At 37.0% G+C, this 18585-nt stretch overlaps 1 protein-coding gene across 1 annotated transcript; it reads right to left on the reverse strand.

Moving 5' to 3' along the window:
- Window positions 1–1947: 1947 nt before the first annotated feature.
- LOC139974332 (cytochrome P450 2J4-like) lies at window positions 1948–12569 on the reverse strand. The gene is made up of 3 exons (XM_071981378.1): window positions 11762–12569; window positions 7807–8754; window positions 1948–4731 (listed from the first exon to the last, which is right to left on the reverse strand). Exons 1-3 carry the CDS (start codon window positions 12111–12113, stop codon window positions 4541–4543), a joined length of 1491 nt encoding a protein of 496 aa, XP_071837479.1. The 5' UTR covers window positions 12114–12569; the 3' UTR covers window positions 1948–4540.
- Window positions 12570–18585: the final 6016 nt, after the last annotated feature.

Raw genomic sequence — 18585 nt, forward strand, 5'->3', positions numbered from 1 at the left:
AAACTTTTTACACAACGGCCAATTTAAGCTTACAACCTAAACGAGAACACATATGTTTATGTGATAATCAGTACATCTCCTGACAATGACCCCCAATAATGAAAATGATTTGTAAACACCATAAAATATGAACGAATCGTCTTGATTACCTCGACATGACAGTGCGTTCACATATAACACCATATAAAGGTTAATAATGAAAATCTAGTCCATTCTGCTTAATATTAAAAAAAAAAGGAATATTTTTTGTGTTAAACTCACTCAATGTGAGAGCTTTTCATTTTTCCTAGCGCGTTATTAAGTGGCTTGTTCGTTATTAAGTGGCGTTATTAAGCGCGTTATTAAGTGGCGCGTTATTAAGTGGCTTATTAAGTGGCTTGTTCTCTTCAGTTTATGTTTATGACACATATTCATTTTATGACAGAATGACCATAAATTTGCATTTTATTCACCCGATACACATAGAGAACACAGTTACTTCGGTAAATCTTACAGTTTTGTACCACAGTAAAAACTGGATCGTGCTATAATTCGGTAGCATATGCTATTAGGATTACAGTAAGAACTGAGGATATGTCTTATTCCAACAAATCCAGTTGTTTGGGATTTGCTGGAATTACAAATATCTTCAGCTCTTACTCTAAACTTAATAGCACATGCTACCGATTTATCAGATTTGTAAGCAAGATCCAGTATTTACTGTGGTGCACAACTTTAAGATGCACAGTAGTTACTGTAATCTCTGTGTACATTGGCTGAGAATGACCATAATTTTGCTTTCCATCAGTTAATTTTTGTCGATAAATGTCTCGCTATATTCGTCGCTATCAAATGGAGACACAAACCCAAATATCAGCAATGATCTGTGAGATTGAGATAACTGCCATAAACAACTTCCCTGAACAGTTTTAAAAGAAATCTTTAATTCCATTTGGGAGATATCATAGAGTTAATGTTTCCTCACACATAATGCTAAAGACTTCATTAGGTCTAAATATGACATTATCTAGCCACACGTGTTTCAATTCTTTATGTTTATCTCTGGTTATTACAATGTTTATTTTCTGTAATGGAGATGGGGGTTTTGAAAATGCTGAATCTACAATATTTAACATCTTATTATATATGACCTAGTGATGGCATTGGTTTTGGTTCCGACCCTTCCCATTTTGGTGGACTTGTGGACTTGTTATCTAAGGATTACAGGTTCGAGCCCTGGCCAGATCAATGCGTTGTGTCCTTGGGCAAGGCACTTTATCTCCATTGCCTCTCTTCACCCAGGTGTATAAATGGGGACTTGCGAGGTGACTTGTAAATATAGTTGCGTGCGCCGGTTTGTGGCTGCACCCTATGGGAAGTCCCAATGGGGACACGTGGCTGTGGTGCACTGTGGTTCCCCAGGAGAGATTGTTTGAATTGTGCACACTTTGGTATGTACTGTACTGTAGGTGTGACAAGTTACCAATGACCAGGGTTAAGTTGCACATCCGGGACAGCAAGTTAATCAAGAATCAAAAATTGTAACCTTGAAATATTGTAAAGGAAGGAGGGGGGAAAATTGACAGGTTTCATCATCTTTTGATCATTTTGTAAACATAGGTTTACAAAACTGACAGCTCCAGACACTATATTTCTAAACTAAGGATATCTCCAAAACGGAATAAGATATGTAATCGCTGTTTTGAGTAATGTTTCCCACAAAGCTCTTTGTCATATAGTAAGCTAAAGATGGCTGGGTTTGGTTTACCTTTTAGAATGGCTTTATTAATCAATTAGTCAGCAATTACTCAAATGTAGATGTTAGCAGGATACTTATAAGGTTTGATTTGATAGGAAAGAAACAGAATAGGATGCTGGATTTTATGAAAGAGGAGTTGAAGTCCTGGGGTCTTCTTCCCTCCTACCCTCCCCCAAACAAAAAGAACTGACATTTTAGACGCAATATAATGCATTTGAATCTTTGCAGAGTACACAATTTTAATATTTTATTATTTTCTTTGTATTATTTATTCGTAATACATGTAGTGGGTCCGCAAATGCATTTTTTTTCAATTGTGCCTTTGAAATTCATATTTGTGATATAGACAGTCATTGTTAGTTATGAATTATAAATTCGATCATAATTACTACTAGAATTAATTGTAAAGGAAATAACATGCAATATACGGATAATGAATTGAATACGGTAAGATGACCTCTTTCGACCCGATAGCATTAAAGAAATATTCCCATGACTGAAGGTGGTTGCTTATAAAAAATAACTGGTAAATGTATGCATCTTTAGGTCTTGGTCAGTGGTGGACTGGTCACATGGGCATTTGGGCAATACCCGGTGGGCCGGTGGGCTGGGGAGCCTGGTAAAATTACAGCCCATTTTCACAGTAGTTAATAGAATACAGACGCGCTGTGTAGAAATATATTTTTAACTGTGGGAATCAGCTCATAAAATCACCATGTTAGTTAGTCTGTTAGTTCGTAACAAAAGAACGCTATTGTTGCTATTGGCAACCGTCAGTGCTAATGGATTTTATTTAGGTGTTTTTTTCTTCTCTTTTCAAGCATGTTGTCACACAATGCTTGAAAAACTAAATAAAGTCCATTCTAAAACATATATTTTTGTCTATTTTTGATTACGTTTTTAACTTTCCTCAGTTCAATCAAGTGTTGCTTCTGGAAAATTACTTTGGGGTCATTTTTAAAGGTTTATTGCAACCTACAAAATTGAGAAATATAGCACCATTTTCTTAACTCAAATAATCTCAATGGGGAAGGGACACCCCATACCCTTAGACCCCTCCTCCAGGACGGCGATCACTATGTAAGTAGCATATCAATGAATAATGGGCCGGTCTAGGTGGAAAATGCCCGGGCCGGTTTTATGACCCATCCGCCCCTGGTCTTGGTGATTTGTCATACAAACCTGATACATTGAGAATGTGTGCCTAGCTTCCAAAGTTCTTTTGACTTAAAATATTATATCAAACATGCAATATTTTTGTAGATATTATATGTTTTGCTCAGTGTAATAAATGAGTTAGATATTAGACAAAGAAAAGGTTTTTTTTAGCTGAATTGCCGTGATAACGTCATTCAATTTACAGATGTCAAAATATCACCAAAGTTTGAAGGAATATATATCTTCTCCACACATACTATTGCAAGGGCTGCTATGTAACATGTGATCTATTTAACATTTAACGTCTACGTTTGCACGAAGTGGTATACTCTACAAGTAAATACTAATATTACAGCTGATATGATTTGCCTTTCATTTATTTTTCTGAACATATCTAAGAAAATATACAAATTAATATAATGATGAATAGGTATCATTGTCTAGGGTTGTGAAAGGCAGACAAATATTTATACATTAAAACACCAAGACATATTTTTACCATCATGCGAACAAGGAAAAAGTCTTCAAAGATTATTTAGTATGGAAGACAATAAACCAGTACCTGTGCACTATATACAAAATCTCATAAGGCTAAAAAAAAAAAAATAGTAGACATATTCCCACTTTCATTGAGTGTAAGTTTCAATCTGTACTTTATTAGCAGTATTTGTTATATATCATCATCACAGATAAACAATAACTGTCATATAACTATCTTTAAGTAAGATATATCTAGATAGGCATATGATACAGTCCATATCTGAGTTATATGTATGGGGATATGCGTAAAGTCCAAACACCCAGATAGAAACGTTTTGCTCTTAATCCATAATTTGCCTCAGTTTAGAGTGGCTTAGAGTCCAAAGTCCAGGATATGTTCTCTATACAAGTATTTTACTCTGATGAGTATGTTTCTGGAGGGTTGTGGCTGAGTCCTTAGGTAAACTCTGTCGCCGTTAACCGCTGGTTTAATGAACACTGAAGGTCCACCTCCTCCCACATCCAACCACAACCACCTCCCCCCACCCCCTCTCCAAAGACAAAACAATACAAAGGAAAAAGGTATTTCTAAAGTTTGATCCCATCACCTTGTGGCAGGATATTTGGTAAGTTTCAAATGATAATCATAAGATGATGATGGTAAGTAATGTTTATGATTTAAGTATCTCATATTCATTTGTCTTCAAGATTAATGGATGTATAAATAGCCTTTGACATTGTCAATGAGTAGCCAAGTACTAGATTAATAAGTTGATGAAGTTAACGTTTCTTGACTAAATCCAGTCTCGGTTTAACTAAAATGCCGATTTTCAGTCATTACTTATAGGGTCTAAAAGCCTCCAAACTAAGATCAGAGTATTGTAATGACTCCAGGTCTACGTTTTTAGATGGGTACACGATTTAAGTTCTGAAAGACTACCCTCATCTCCGGTAGACTTTCACGTTCGTACCTCTAGTGACGTACTCAGAACCCCACACCTGTTTCAGGAAATCATCTGTTATTATTCCGTCCTATGTAAAGGGCTATATATAACTTACATATCGAGTGTTAACTAAATCAAAGGTGCACATGGTGTCAGTACGTTTGTTTGGGGCAATGAAACAGAAGCCGTCGTTAAGTAAGGGTTAATACAAATGCTGTGTTCAGTCTTCTCGCGCAATAAATCTGACACGGTAAGGCAGTGGTATTCTCGCTAAACCAGTCCGTGCCTCATTGATGCTTGGAATTGGAGATCCGTCTTCTGGTAACTCAAACCGAAATTGATGAAGCAGTCGGGACAACCAGATGAAAAGTTCAACTTTGGCGAGTTGTTCACCTAGACAAACTCTCTTTCCTGTAGAAAGAACAAATTGTGGCGATAAAATACCAGAATTTACTCAAATGAGACTTCTTGGTAGGTAAAATAGGTTGTGTTTATGGAAAGTCTAGACAAGTCTAGTCAGAAAACGGAAAACCGATTTAAACGTAAAATTATGCTTGATAATATTGCATTGTTTTGAAATGTGGTTTAACCCTGCTTTGTGTAGCCTTGCGCTTTGGGACATTGTGTGGCGTTAGCTATAATAATTTTACAAATCAATGGATATATATCTATTTATCAATCTATGCCTCTATGCCTCTAGGCCTTTATGAATACAGGCAGTCTTTACAGGGACTCTTTAATTCAAAATGGATCATGTTTCAATACTAGTTTTCCAATTTTAAACCAAAATGTCATTCTTGATCACATTCGCAATATTTTGTTAATTTTTTATATCCGAATATTGATTTACGATAAAAATTTAGCTGCCCATTTTTCTAAAGACCGTTTAGTGAATAGAATTCAAGGTTTCATAATTTATTTTCCCTTTTCTGATTGCAACGGTACCGTTCTATTGAATCGTAGTCCCTTTTCAGTTGTACGTTATCTACTGCCATAATGAGCTATTCATTTCATCTTTGTGATATGTTTTGTATGATGTTACCAGCACGTCCAGAACAAAACATTGTTATTCACACTGGAGTCTGACAACATTTAGATATCTTTATTACGAACTGATGACAGGGCACAAATGGCTACATTTGACAATCTGTTGAGCGCTTGAATGTATGAAGCACGAAGACTTGTGACAATTACTAAGTTGATGTTGATATTAACTATCGTCCAATTATTGGATTAATTTTATCAGGTCACGAATAGTACGTAGATATAGAAATGTCACAATATGCACCGTGGTATAGGTAGTAGAAGACGATGGGTGGGGTAGGGGAATACAGGGGGTCCGTGCCGCCCCCTCCCAGTCTAAAACCTCAAAAGCGTCCCATTTCACAAAGTAGAAGAGAAACTTTTCTGTTAGTGAAAAAAGTGCATGTTATTCTTATCTTGTGTAATTAAAGGAGTTGTAAAGAATTTTTAAGACAACTGATGCAGCGGACATTTATTTTGTCTCGAAAAGCTTGGAGGTGAATAATGTGGTTTGCCGTGCACCTTAGATCAAAGTCATATGCCCAACTGATATCTGAGGTATGTGGAAAAAAAAGAGTACAATAAGACGTTACAGTGGGATACAGTTTTCCGAAAAGTAAGACATATGTTTACATGTTTGGGTCATGGGGAACTGAATTCGTAACATTAGTTTGTAATTAGTAAAAGCGAAGAATCATTATCACGAATAATTCTGTAAGTCGAACTGGATTTTTTAAGTCTTTTCAAACCCATTATTTTACTGATTGGATTTCCCCTACTTCTCCTCCCTTTTTTGTATTACTCCAAAGGATGATTGCTTCAACTCGTTTTGTTAATTAGCGAGTTAAATTCTCCAAATTCATCATTTAAAATTGTTTCTTAAACAAAAAATAAGATTCAATAGTTCAAAGATCTTAATTGATTTCACAGATGTCAAAGAGTTATGTCAAATTAAGACACGATAAATCTTACAGCGATACAATAACTTTCAAAATAGCTGCATTTTTATCACAGAACGCAAATATGAAATGTTTAAATAATAAAATACGGTTCAGGGCAGAAAGAAGCAAAAAATTAGAAAAAAAAATGTTAGCGTCAAAGTCCAAAACTTGTTGGAATAGGTGCAGATAACGTTATGTCTCGAACACTTCAAGACTGCTACGGTATGTGTGTAACCCTCGTCATATGTATTTCATATATATCTATATAAATATATATATATATATATATATATAGATATATATATATATATATATATATATATATTTATATATATATAATATATATATATATAATATATATTATATATTTATATATATATATATAATATATATATATTTATATATATATATATATATATAAATATGTATATATATATATATATATACACACACATATATATATATATATATATATATATATATATATATATATATACATATTTATATATGTGATGCATAGGCTAATCAATTATAACAAAACAATATGAAAAATCAAATTTTAGAAGAAAAATATAAAAATTATGATTATTTAATTGAATGAAAGCAGACGACAAATTAGAGATGAAATAATTGATTTTAGAAGAAACATTCGTTTTTTTTTACAAATTTGGTAATGTGTATGAGTGTTTGGCTGGTCGGGGACTATACGAAACGTTAAAGTTACTGTGCAGACAAGACAAGCACCAAAAGACAAAATATAATAAAACCAATGTTAAAATATTTCAGTAATTAAATAATTATAAAAAAAAGCAATAAGAGATTTTCCCGTTTAAGTCGATCTGGGCAAAAAATCTCCCGCATACAAATGATGAAGCTAATTTAAAGTAAAAGACAAAGATGGAACATTGAAGGATAATTAACTGTTTATTGTTAAGAAACATTATTTGTTATGAAATAAACGGGCATCTGTTAGCAAACATTCACGATGCCAAATAAAATCCCCCTTTGTTGTTGTTGGTTTGGCTGTATCATCTCTTTCTATGACACTTGAATGAAAGAAATTCCCAACACTGCCATCTTGTTATTAAAAACCATTGATCTACCAGCACAAAGTGAAGTTTGATTAACAATTATGAATCCAACATTACAATAAGGTTTCATTAATAACATCTGTTTAATGCTGAAAGATTTTTTTTTCACTTTTCAGTTTTTCACTGCTCTGGATTTCCAACCCACCACAATTTCAATTATATATATATATATATATATATATATATATATATATATATATATATAAATATATATATATATATATATATATATATATATATATATATATATATATATATACATATATATATATATATATATATATATATATATATATATTTATATATATATATATATATATATAGATAGTTCATAATCACAACTTAGTATTATTGAACAGATTATAAACATGTACTTTAATGTTGTATTCGTGTTTAGTATATAAACGTATAGGTTAGAATTAGTAACTTACCTATTCCAAACGGAATCATCTCTTTAGGTTTGATAAATTTACCATCGTCATTGAGGAATCTCTTCGGCATAAACTTCCCTGGTTGGGTCCAAAGAGAAGGATCGTTCATGACAGCATGAACGTTGGATATGACCATGGTACCTGCGGGGATATGATGTCCATCCACGTAGGCGTCTCCCGTTGTCTTGTGCGTCACGCCAAGAGGTGCAATATTTCCTACTCGAAATACTTCTAACAGAGTTGCGTTAAGGTAAGGCAAGTTACATTTATCAGATGTTGTTGGATACCTTTCGCGTCCGACTACTTCATCCAACTCTTGGCGACATCTTTCTTGTACCTCTGGGTGGGTCATCAGTAAAAGTGTTGCCCAGCGAAGAGTCGATGCAACTGTTTCTGTACCAGCTAGAAAAAGGTCCCTCACGAACCAATTGAGATTCTGTCTTGAAAATGTAGTGTCTGCACCAAGACCCTCCTGCAATCGTTCAAGGTAACCCTGAACAAGGTCTTGCGTTTCGATGTTACAGTTCCTACTATCGAAATGTTGTTGTAGAGAAGAACTCCAACTTTGTTCCAACTTCTTGTTCGCCTGAATGAACATCTGTCCTGTTTTAATATACGCCAGTTGAGGTATAGTGGTATTCAAGCCAGCTGGACCAGCCGTTGCGAAACTGTCCAACACGGCCGAAACTTCATTCACCAGCGTTGGATGATCGTGGTCCAATTGTCTACCAAAGACCAGGGATGAGATAATATTGCAACTCCCCAAGGAAAACGTATATGAAACGTCCATTGGTTTACCGTTATGTTTTGCTATGGATTCTGTAAGTCTATTGGCTTCCTCGCAAATGCGGTCTTCAAATGTAGATTTTCCGAGACCAAATTTACGAAAGCTGTTTAATACGAATCTTCTGTGTTCCTTCCATGTTTCGCCACTTGCATTAACGACACCTGATGGGTAGAGAGAAAGTAATATTAAGTGCTGGGCTGGAGTTTATTCTATTTAATGAAAACTTATCATTTCTGTTGTTCATGACAGCAGACTGAGCCACAGGTTTTCACACATGCGGATGCGATTTGGACCAAAAGTGATATCACTCGTAAATTCAAGTATATGAAATTAACCTTACGAACATCAAATAACATAGTGTTTCACGATTGATTTAATTCCAATGTTGTATAATTATTTCTACTTAAAGAGTAAATAGGACGTACATTAATCTGACCATGCTGTGTACCGCACCGGTGTATCATGTTCACAAGTATAACATAAAATCATAGCCAAAAGAATAATTACTGCGATTCGAAAGATAAAGTAAACTATTTAATGTTATTTAAAAATTGCTCCTTCAATTTATTTGTTATATGTTTATATTTCGTTTTAATTATTTATTTTCATCGTTCCAGTCAGATATTTGGTTTTAATTATACTAAATATGTTTAGCATAATAAGCATACTCTCAAGATACTATCTTATTCCCTGTTTCAGTTAGAACACACACTGTAATCTATATAATATCAATTATAAACGTTTTTTAATATGTTAACCCTCGTTAACATGTTAACTGTTACGGAAAGGGTACACGTATAAAACCATATCGTCAATGTGACTTAAGTTGAGGTCGATTTCCATCTTTTTTACTTGCCAAATAGACTCAGTGGCGTAGCTACGGGGGGGCCTGGGGGGGCCGAGGCCCCCCCATGAAATCGGCTGGCCCCCCCACTGGCCCCCCCCCCCACTGGCCCCCCCACTGGGAATGGGGTAAAAAAAAAACACTCATCAGTGCGATTCGCTTATATTTTTTGTTCAATAATTTGGGAAATAGAGTTACACAATTTTCTCGTCTGCATCTGGCAGAATAAGAATAATACAATATCTGTAGTAATCATGAGAATGGTCACACAGCATGGCATGGCAATGGTCGATGCGACGATTGCGACCATACACCACGAACCTTGTTGTGCTGCGTGATAGCGATATCTGCTGAAAATATGTTCAGTGCTTCCACCTAGCGCAACAATCTATCAAAAGATTGGCTCCGTTTGTTCTGAGCCGAGGTATCAGGTATTCATGGGTGGCGATCATTGGGGGGGGGGGGACGGGGGGACATGTCCCCCCAATATTTCAGGTGGGGGATATAGTATCTAATATCCCCCCCAATATTTGGTGGCATAGTTTTTTTTAAGCATATGTTTTGTATTTTTTTATGATATCGCTAGTAATTTCAAAATAGAAAATGCTTAGATACAACTTACAAGGCCTGGGAAGTGCCATTTCCAGCGATCTGGGAGGCATTTTCGGCCAAAATTTTCTTTTGCGCTTCGCGCCAACACATGGTGGCGCTACGCTTAGAAAGTCTGGGTACAAGCTTTGCCCCTCCCTTGGCAAATTCCTCGCAAAGCGCCTGTCTAACCGTGTCACAATTTGTATCTATATATGACCGAAAGTGGTTTTTACTTTTTTTTCTCGAAATGAATAGCTAGACGGACCGCATCCGTAATGAAATTTGGTTTGCATCTTGTGTATGAGTGTAAGTACGTACAATCATACATAGGATCCACATCGATATGGGTTCACTGGGTTTCCATTTGGCCTGTTTCCTACAAGATTTCTAACCGCAGGTGCGTAGCCAAGAGAGGGGGGGGGTGAAGGGGTGGAGACCGCCCTCCCCCTCGAGCATATTTTTTTGGTATTTTCTATGATATCGAAGTTTTATAGTAGCCGTTATAAGAGGTTTTAATATTTGTACACCAATAATTTAACTGTGTCTGAAATTTCGAAAATTCCTTGACCAACATTCTTCATCATAGTATACTTCCCTCTATACTCGTACAATTTTGACCGGTCTGTTAGTGGTTGAGGGGGGTTTTCTATATTGGTTTTCCATAGATGAAATTTAGTGCAACATTATGGGTATGTTTTGAAGTGAATTTATTATTCAAATTCTGAACAAATAATGGGCTTAAAACCTTGAAAAGTGGGGCTGACGGGTATTGTGGGGCGTTACGTAGAATTACCTACAAATGCAATGAGGTCGAACATGATGTGTGACTGGTGACAATCTTGACAAAAGGTTATGAATGAAAAAAAAAAAACTAATAGGAAAAACTTGGTTCTCAGGCAAAAGTGTACATCTGGTTGGTCATTTTCAAGCCCGAGAAGTGCCATTTCCGGTCATCTGGGGGGCTATCAAAACCAGAAATTTTGTTGTACGCTGCGCGCCAACCAATGGTGGCGCTCCGCTTTGACAGTAATTCGCCTGCATCCAAGCAGATGTCCCCCCCCCCTTAATATTTGAAACAGATCGCCGCCCATGCAGGTATTCATATATTGCCTCGAGTCAAATGAATATATGTCATTGAATATTCCACAAAACAACTTTTTTATGGCCACGAAACTGTCGAAACAGGATTTTCCACTACTGGTAGAGATATAAAATATTGGGAATTCTGAAATTCCTGCAAATGATGCCAACTTCCCTCAAGTTAAAAGTCTGGTTGAGTTGGCAAGGCCAGTCAGCATGAAAGAGAAAAAACTTTTTTTGCATTTCTGTCACCAAAGTTGCACATCTTTTTTGGTTGCTATTTTGCCTCACAGGTGCCATCTCCTGCGATCTGGGGGTGCTGAAAATCTCAAATTTTCTCTGTACGCTCCGCGCCAACATGGTGGCGCTCCGCTTAGATAGTAACCTCCGGCCCCCCCACTAGAAAGAACAGCCCCCCCATGGCCCCCCCACTCAAAAAATCCTAGCTACGCCACTGAATAGACTAGTTAGATTGGCCATTGTTTCCAAATGATTTACAAAGCTTAAAAAGGACAAAATAACAAGTGACATCGATTCTCTTCTTTATCAAAAAAAAAGTAGGTATGATATGAATTTGCGATAACGCACGGTAGAGTAGTGACAATTAAGTAAGCTACCGGAAAATGAAAATATAATAGTTAAAAAAAACTTACCACTTCCTGCTCCCAATATTTTGACTGTCAGATTTGACGTCGGTCTGCCCTGCATTTCGGGATGGTGCCAGGCCTCGTTAATCAATTCGTAATCATTCAAAACGTAAACAGTCTTCGGCCCCATTTTAAATTGGAATATCCTTCCATACGCTTTAGCCCACTTCAACATTAGTTCTTCGGTTCTATAACCTGCTTGGAATATCTCCAGAAGGTTTCCTATGATTGGTAGACTGAATGGACCCGGAACTGGTTTCGACAAATCATGGCCCTTCTTAGAACGGCAGAAAATATGGATGCAAAGATAGGAGATGAAAAATAAACCAAGCATACAGATTATATCAACAGATGCCATAATGATAAAAAACAAAAAACAATATAGTTGAGTCACTTGTAACTGTAAACTATTTCTCGATGAAAAGAGAAGACTCAAAATTTAACGAAAAATATGAACAAAGTCGTTTCAGGTTCCGTCGGTAAAATTGATCTAATTAATGATTGAGATTTTCAAGCGGGTTTGATATACTGAAGACTTATTTGGGCGATCGACATTTTTATACTGAAAATGTAAGCCAACGATAGTTTGTTCAAGTAAGAAAAGCAATCCTTCAACTTTGCTTGTTTAGAAGGATTAAATTGATTGGTAAGTAATGAACTGGAAAGGTATTTGTCGGCTCATTACATTTGCAGTTCAATATTCATGAGCTCTCAGTATTCCAAGTGAATTTAGAGGTCAATAATAGTTCACGTTTAACGAAGAAGGTCAGCTACGGAAGTGGAGAAAAGCCATTCACGGTGTCAAGTTTTGATAAACGATTTTGTTATTGCATTTTTTGTTTTTAATATACAATATGAAAACTTCCTACGTTATGTTGGGAACATTTTAAGGGACATCGATAAGCCTATTCCGATTTCAACCACTGGCAATGGCCATGAAACTCCACGTAATGGTTCAATGGCCCTTCACTTTCCCTGAAAATGTTATACAGAAGGCATATATAGCCTACTCTGTGTATCAAAGTACATATAGATTGAACATTGTCATGATAGTTCCATAACCAGTGGGACATTTCCCACCTCACCCCTCATCTTACCCCACTCTTCCATCCAGCCGGCTTTGGGAATAGTTTAAATTCACTTTCCATATTTTGATTGAGATGGAAGACGAAAACATCCCAAAAAAAATGAACGTATGGAGTAACATGCATTGCCAGTGGCGGAGATTTCTTGCCAGAAGTGGGGGGGTTGCAGGCCATTGATGAAATAAAAAGTCATAACTGCTGGCTCACTATCGAAGTGGAGCGCCACCATAAGTTGGCGCGAAGTGCACAAGAATTTTTTGGCAAATATTGCCTCCCAGATTGCAGTAAACGGCACTGCCCAGGCCTTGAAAAGCTGCATTTAACCAAGGGCGTATGCAGGATTTTCTAACCCGGGGGCGCGTATTACTATCTAAGCGGAGCGCCACCATTGGTTGGCGCGCAGCGTACAAGCAAATTTCTGGTTTTGGTACCCCCAGATCACCGGAAATGGCACTTCTCGGGCTTGAAACTGAACAACCATATGTACACTTTTGCCTGAGAACCAAGTTTTTTCCAAATACTTTTTTCTCATCTATAACCTTTTTGAAGATTGTCACCAGTCACACATCATGTTCGACTTCATCACATATCCTGTGGATCATTGCTTTTGTAGGTGATTCTCCATCGCGGCCCACAATATCCGTCAGCCCCACTGTTCAGAATTTGAAAATTCACAATTCTCGTGAATAAATTCACTTCAAAACATACCCATAATGTTGCACAAAATATCATCTATGGACAACCGATATGGAAACCTCCTTCAAACCATAACAGACGGGTCAAAATTGCACGAGTATGATGAATTATGATGGAGAATGTTGGTTAAGGAATTTTCGAAAATTCAGACGGCTACCCAAAAAATTCGTGAAGGAAATAAAAATATACCAGATATTTCCGAAACCGAACACTACACACATCGACAGTTTTGAGCATGGGCGCAGATCAGTCTTGGATAATGGTGGGGACGCGTGTCTGTTGTATGACACTATCTAAGCGGAGCGCGACCATGGGTTCGCGCGTAGCGTACGATTTTTTGGGGCAAATATACCTCCCAGATCGCCGGAAATAACACTTCCTAGACCTAATAATGCTTCTAAACCTCCTTAAGTTTTAGATCTCACGGCTTAGAAATTTAGTTTGGAGAAATACATGGGCGTCTGCAGAAAGAAAATCAGGGGACAAATAATCCAAGTAGACTTTTGTATATACGATGGGTCTGGGGTCCTCTCCCAGAAAACAAATATAGACTGCCGCAAATGCGATTTCCGTCCTATATTTAACAATTGTGGATAAAATACAATAAAATGAGAACTGCTGCATGTCATTTGCACAATGCTGGATAAAACTGCGTCAAAGTTCAATACAGGGGAACTTGAAATGCAGCTATTGGTCAAGACAAATTGGTGGGGACACGGTATATCATGTCCCCACTACAGAAAAAGTTGGTGGGGACGGTCCCGCTGTCCTCACCAGGATCTGCGCCCATGGTTTGGAGGCTGTTTATCGTGGAACGCCATTTTCATGCTCACTGATATGATGTGATACCTGCTGTTTGCTTTACAAATTCGAATGATTTGGCACTCCTCTTTCTCTTCCCGTTTTCTTGCCGTATTTTCTACTCCATCCTTTTCTCCTTTTCTCTCTTTCTTCTTTTTCTTTTCCTTCCTTCACCTAGTTGAAGTTGGCAAGTGTATACAGTTCCAAAGCTATTCAACATCAACAAAACGTTATTTTGTGTATGTCTGTTGTGAGGTGAAGTTAGCGCTATGAGCTACAAGTTCCAAGGCGCAAGGTGGGGGAAAGGGGATAGAAATAATGTGTGGGTCAATTCTAACTCAGTTTTCGGTCGTTAATTGTTGATGTAGCCTACCAGGTAAAAGGTAAAAATGACTTTAACAATTTCAAATTTAATAATTTGATTTATTATGCCATTTGGAGCACATAACATAGGCTATAACAGAACATTACTGGCAAAAACTAGGGGGGGTTGATTGTGTGGGCCAACCCCCCTCTTCAAAAAGTGGGGGGGTTAAAACCCCCCAACCCCCCCTGTTTCTCCGCCACTGTGCATTGCTGTAAACCCAATTCAATACAATGGTATAAGTGGCCCGATATGGATTTATCAGAGTTGATAAAGGAAACCGGTAATGAAAAAAAGAGGAAAGTAATTGTTAGTGCATTGCCAGTTTTTATTACATTCCTTAGAGCCAAAACAATGAACTCAATCACTTCTCCCATTATTAACAACTGCTGGAAGGTTTATAGATAGATAGATAACTTTATTGTCCATTTCAGACAAAAAAAAAACGGAAAATATATATATATATTTACAACAGCTTAAATGTTTTCAAAATTGGTCACTTGTTATGCAATCAGTTGTTGTATTCATTTAGACATTTATGGTTTTAGTTGTATTCACGGTTACCGTAGATCGTTGTTTGTCGTCCTTCTAACCTTGGTGGTTTACTGACCTCGAACCTCCTACAGTCTAGTACAATGGACTTGAGCCCCAGTTCTTATCTGTGTACAAAGTTCACACTGCAGAAAAGAACAGTTCTTATCTGTGTACAAAGTTCACACTGCAGAAAAGAACAAACTAATCCTTTTCTTTGCTTGGTTTCTTTAAATCCTTCCTTATTTTTCTCTGATCAACATTTCCTGGATAAGCTGGTGATCAAGAGACGTCGGATTTGGTGAAAATTGGCTCCAAATTCTCCTATTTTTACTACTAGACAGAAATCGATTCATGGGCCGCTTTTATTGTAATCACCGCAGACCACTAACAACGCAGGGTACTTAGTGTGACCTATGGTAACGGTGATTACCGAATGAACTTGCATCAGGTCAAATATGTTATTTACTAGGAATTTCGCTGATTTCCCGATTCTTACCGATAATATGCGAGTCGAGGATTGTCCGGGGTATAAAGACTGGGGAGGGACGGGCTGGGAGATGGAATGACACATTGTGAAGATAGGCCTATCTCACCTGTAGTGAAATTTCCGTCCAGTTTAAAAGCGTTATTTTAGGTTTTTTCGTGTTTTTTACTATTCTCATAAATTGTCGATACTAAAATGTCATCACAAGTAATTTCATTAGCTTGACTGCTCGTGTTTCATGCCACGTAATAAAGAAGAGGCTCCAAACTGTGAATTTCTTTGATGCGTTTTGCATGTACTTAATCATATTACAAAATATAGTGTCTGGGAGACAAAAGTTATAGAGTCGAAACTAAAGAAAGGGGTGACTTCTACTTTGATCATATACATCCTTCTATTGACTGATTGATTTATTATCGGTCTGAATTAAACGCAAACAGTGACGAAACAAATGCCAAAATTTCAATTTGATAAGACCGTAATTCACAGGCGCGACTCCACATGATGGGTGTGTGGAGGTGTTCGTATCATATTTTGTAGATTACACATTTTAGCAATGCATATGAAGATCTGAACGAAATATCGGACAGTTGATCCCCGTTAGGAGCCCAACCTCATCTAGAATCAGGTCAGGCACCCACAAGATTTTATGTCACCGCCACCCCCCCCCCCCCCTCTCTCTCTCTCTCTTACTGAAGTCTTTAGTTTTCCTGAACTAAAATATGAAATAAGAATAAATTCATCTTTTATCCAATATTAATCATGTGTCCTAAACCTTTTACATAACCACGAGTCTCGGGCATTAGTCGAACCCCCTCCCCACCCCCACGTCCGGCAAACCTCCCGTCACTCGCACCTGTCAATTATTGTATTTGCACGGTTCGATGTATACTCTAGATTAATCAGCCATTACGGATGGACCTTGATAAAGATTAAAGCATATCTTAATTAACCTTGTAGGTCTGAGAAGGAACAAACAATGGCAAATAAGTCAATCAAGACACTTGTAAACAAACGCAATCTCATTCGTTCAAGATTCAAGGCCAGTTGCAGCAAACAGACCAACAAAATAACAACAAGTAAAGGTTCCTGAGTCTAAACGTTTGTAACTTGCAAGATTTATAACCTTGCATGGATTGGTACCTAAATAATGACAACTCATATCCTGGCTGAATAGCATTAATACTATGCCAATAGCTATAGATTACAAAAAAAGGAAACAGTTCTTCGAGGATACAGCAAAAAAAGAACATTTCAATTGGAAAATGAAATTAATTTTCGAATGGGTTTAATCATGACGCAATGTTCTCATTATGTCGAGCTTACACTCACATAAATTAAGATATTTAGTCATGGCTGGCGTAATCCCATTCATGTTCCTACAATTAATTCATAAGAGGTTGTGAACTACGAGTAGTGGTGGGTTGAGAACGACTCTTCTCGACGTGAGAATGTGCGCATTATCTTGGACCCGTCACGAGAAATTGTTTGCTAATTAGAAAGCTTACTTAATTGATGTGACCATGGCATGCTAGAATGTTGAGCATTTGGGCCTATATCTCATTGGGAGATACCATATTAAGGTCGATTAGAATTTGAAATATCATAATAAACGAAACTTTTCAGATTAAAAAAAAAAAGTCTATCAATATAATTTACAAAAATATTATTCAAAATGCCCTTGCTGGGCCACTGTAGTAGTCTACATACAAAACAGTACAGGGTACTGGGGAAGGGGCCCTATGCCCGCCGGCACTCCGCCAATCGTTATATTCAAATAACTAATACGCAACTGTTTCCGTGAAGTATACCGTCAGGCTTCTCTTCGTTGTTCATTTTGCTCAAAATTTACAGAATATTTCACGTTTTAGGGTCAATACATATTACTCATAGCCTGCTACGTAGAAATGACTTGTGATTAAGCGTAAGCATGCCTTCACAGAATGCTGTTACCTGTATTTCTTGACTAAGTTACTTTCCCACCACGATTTCTTTAAAGTCGCAAGTTACTTTCCCACCACGATTTCTATTAGTTAAGTCGCGTTACCGATTTCGTGACCAATTGCTTAGAAAGAAGTTGCGAGACATCTCGGTCCCGACTTGACAATGAAACCGGATTTAACTTTTGAACCATAGATGTGCTTTATATATATATATATATATATATATATATATATATATATATATATATATATATATATATATATTTGTGACTGTATTGTTGATTCTACGAATCCTCTTGGCAATGATTGTATACATTTGGAAACCGTTACCAAGTTAGTGAATAATACATTCGGTAACTTTTTTCTCTGAGTTCATAGACAGTTCAAGTACATTTAACGTATGTTGGCAGTTGCTGTCAGGGATTACTATTGACCTTTTACCCGAAAGAAGGGCAACTATGGCTTTGAGACTGGAATCCAGCGCTATTTCCTAACGAACGAAGGAACTGTATATTATCTTCGGATTACCAAGTTGAAAGGATAGTCCAGTGGGAATAACAGTACGTTTTAGCTGGTTAAGAGAGAGTTTTGAGCCATGAATCTACTCTAAAGGTTGTGCGGCGGGTTTTCTAACCGATACACCGCACATTCTCTCCTTATTGATGATGTAAGTTCTTGTTTGAAAGTAATAAAAAGTGTTATTATTCTTAAATTCCGGGTTATTGCAGAGATGTTTAGCCAGAAGAGCTGGCCATTGTCAAAATATATTTATAATCCAATGTGTATAATAACTTGTGTAATAACTTCGGCTGGACATAGTCTTCACTAATTGAATAGCTGGAAACATATTCTTCAGCTTACCTTTCCCCCTTCTTTCTTGCTCAATTAGTTAACGAATGCAATTCTTTGGCGCACACGGTGCC

Source organism: Apostichopus japonicus, chromosome 9 (genome assembly GCF_037975245.1).
Source record: "Apostichopus japonicus isolate 1M-3 chromosome 9, ASM3797524v1, whole genome shotgun sequence".
NCBI lineage: Eukaryota > Metazoa > Echinodermata > Holothuroidea > Aspidochirotida > Stichopodidae > Apostichopus > Apostichopus japonicus.

What these genes read in the sequence shown, in the direction of transcription:
- LOC139974332 (XM_071981378.1), bottom strand. Translation starts at nt 12,113, where the DNA reads ATGGCATCTGTTGATATAATCTGTATGCTTGGTTTATTTTTCATCTCC. An exon ending in AATATTGGGAGCAGGAAGTG is followed by an intron (nt 8,755 to 11,761) that starts GTAAGTTTTTTT and finishes TCTACCCATCAG; the next exon opens with GTGTCGTTAATGCAAGTGGC. An exon ending in GATGATTCCGTTTGGAATAG is followed by an intron (nt 4,732 to 7,806) that starts GTAAGTTACTAA and finishes TTCTTTCTACAG; the next exon opens with GAAAGAGAGTTTGTCTAGGT.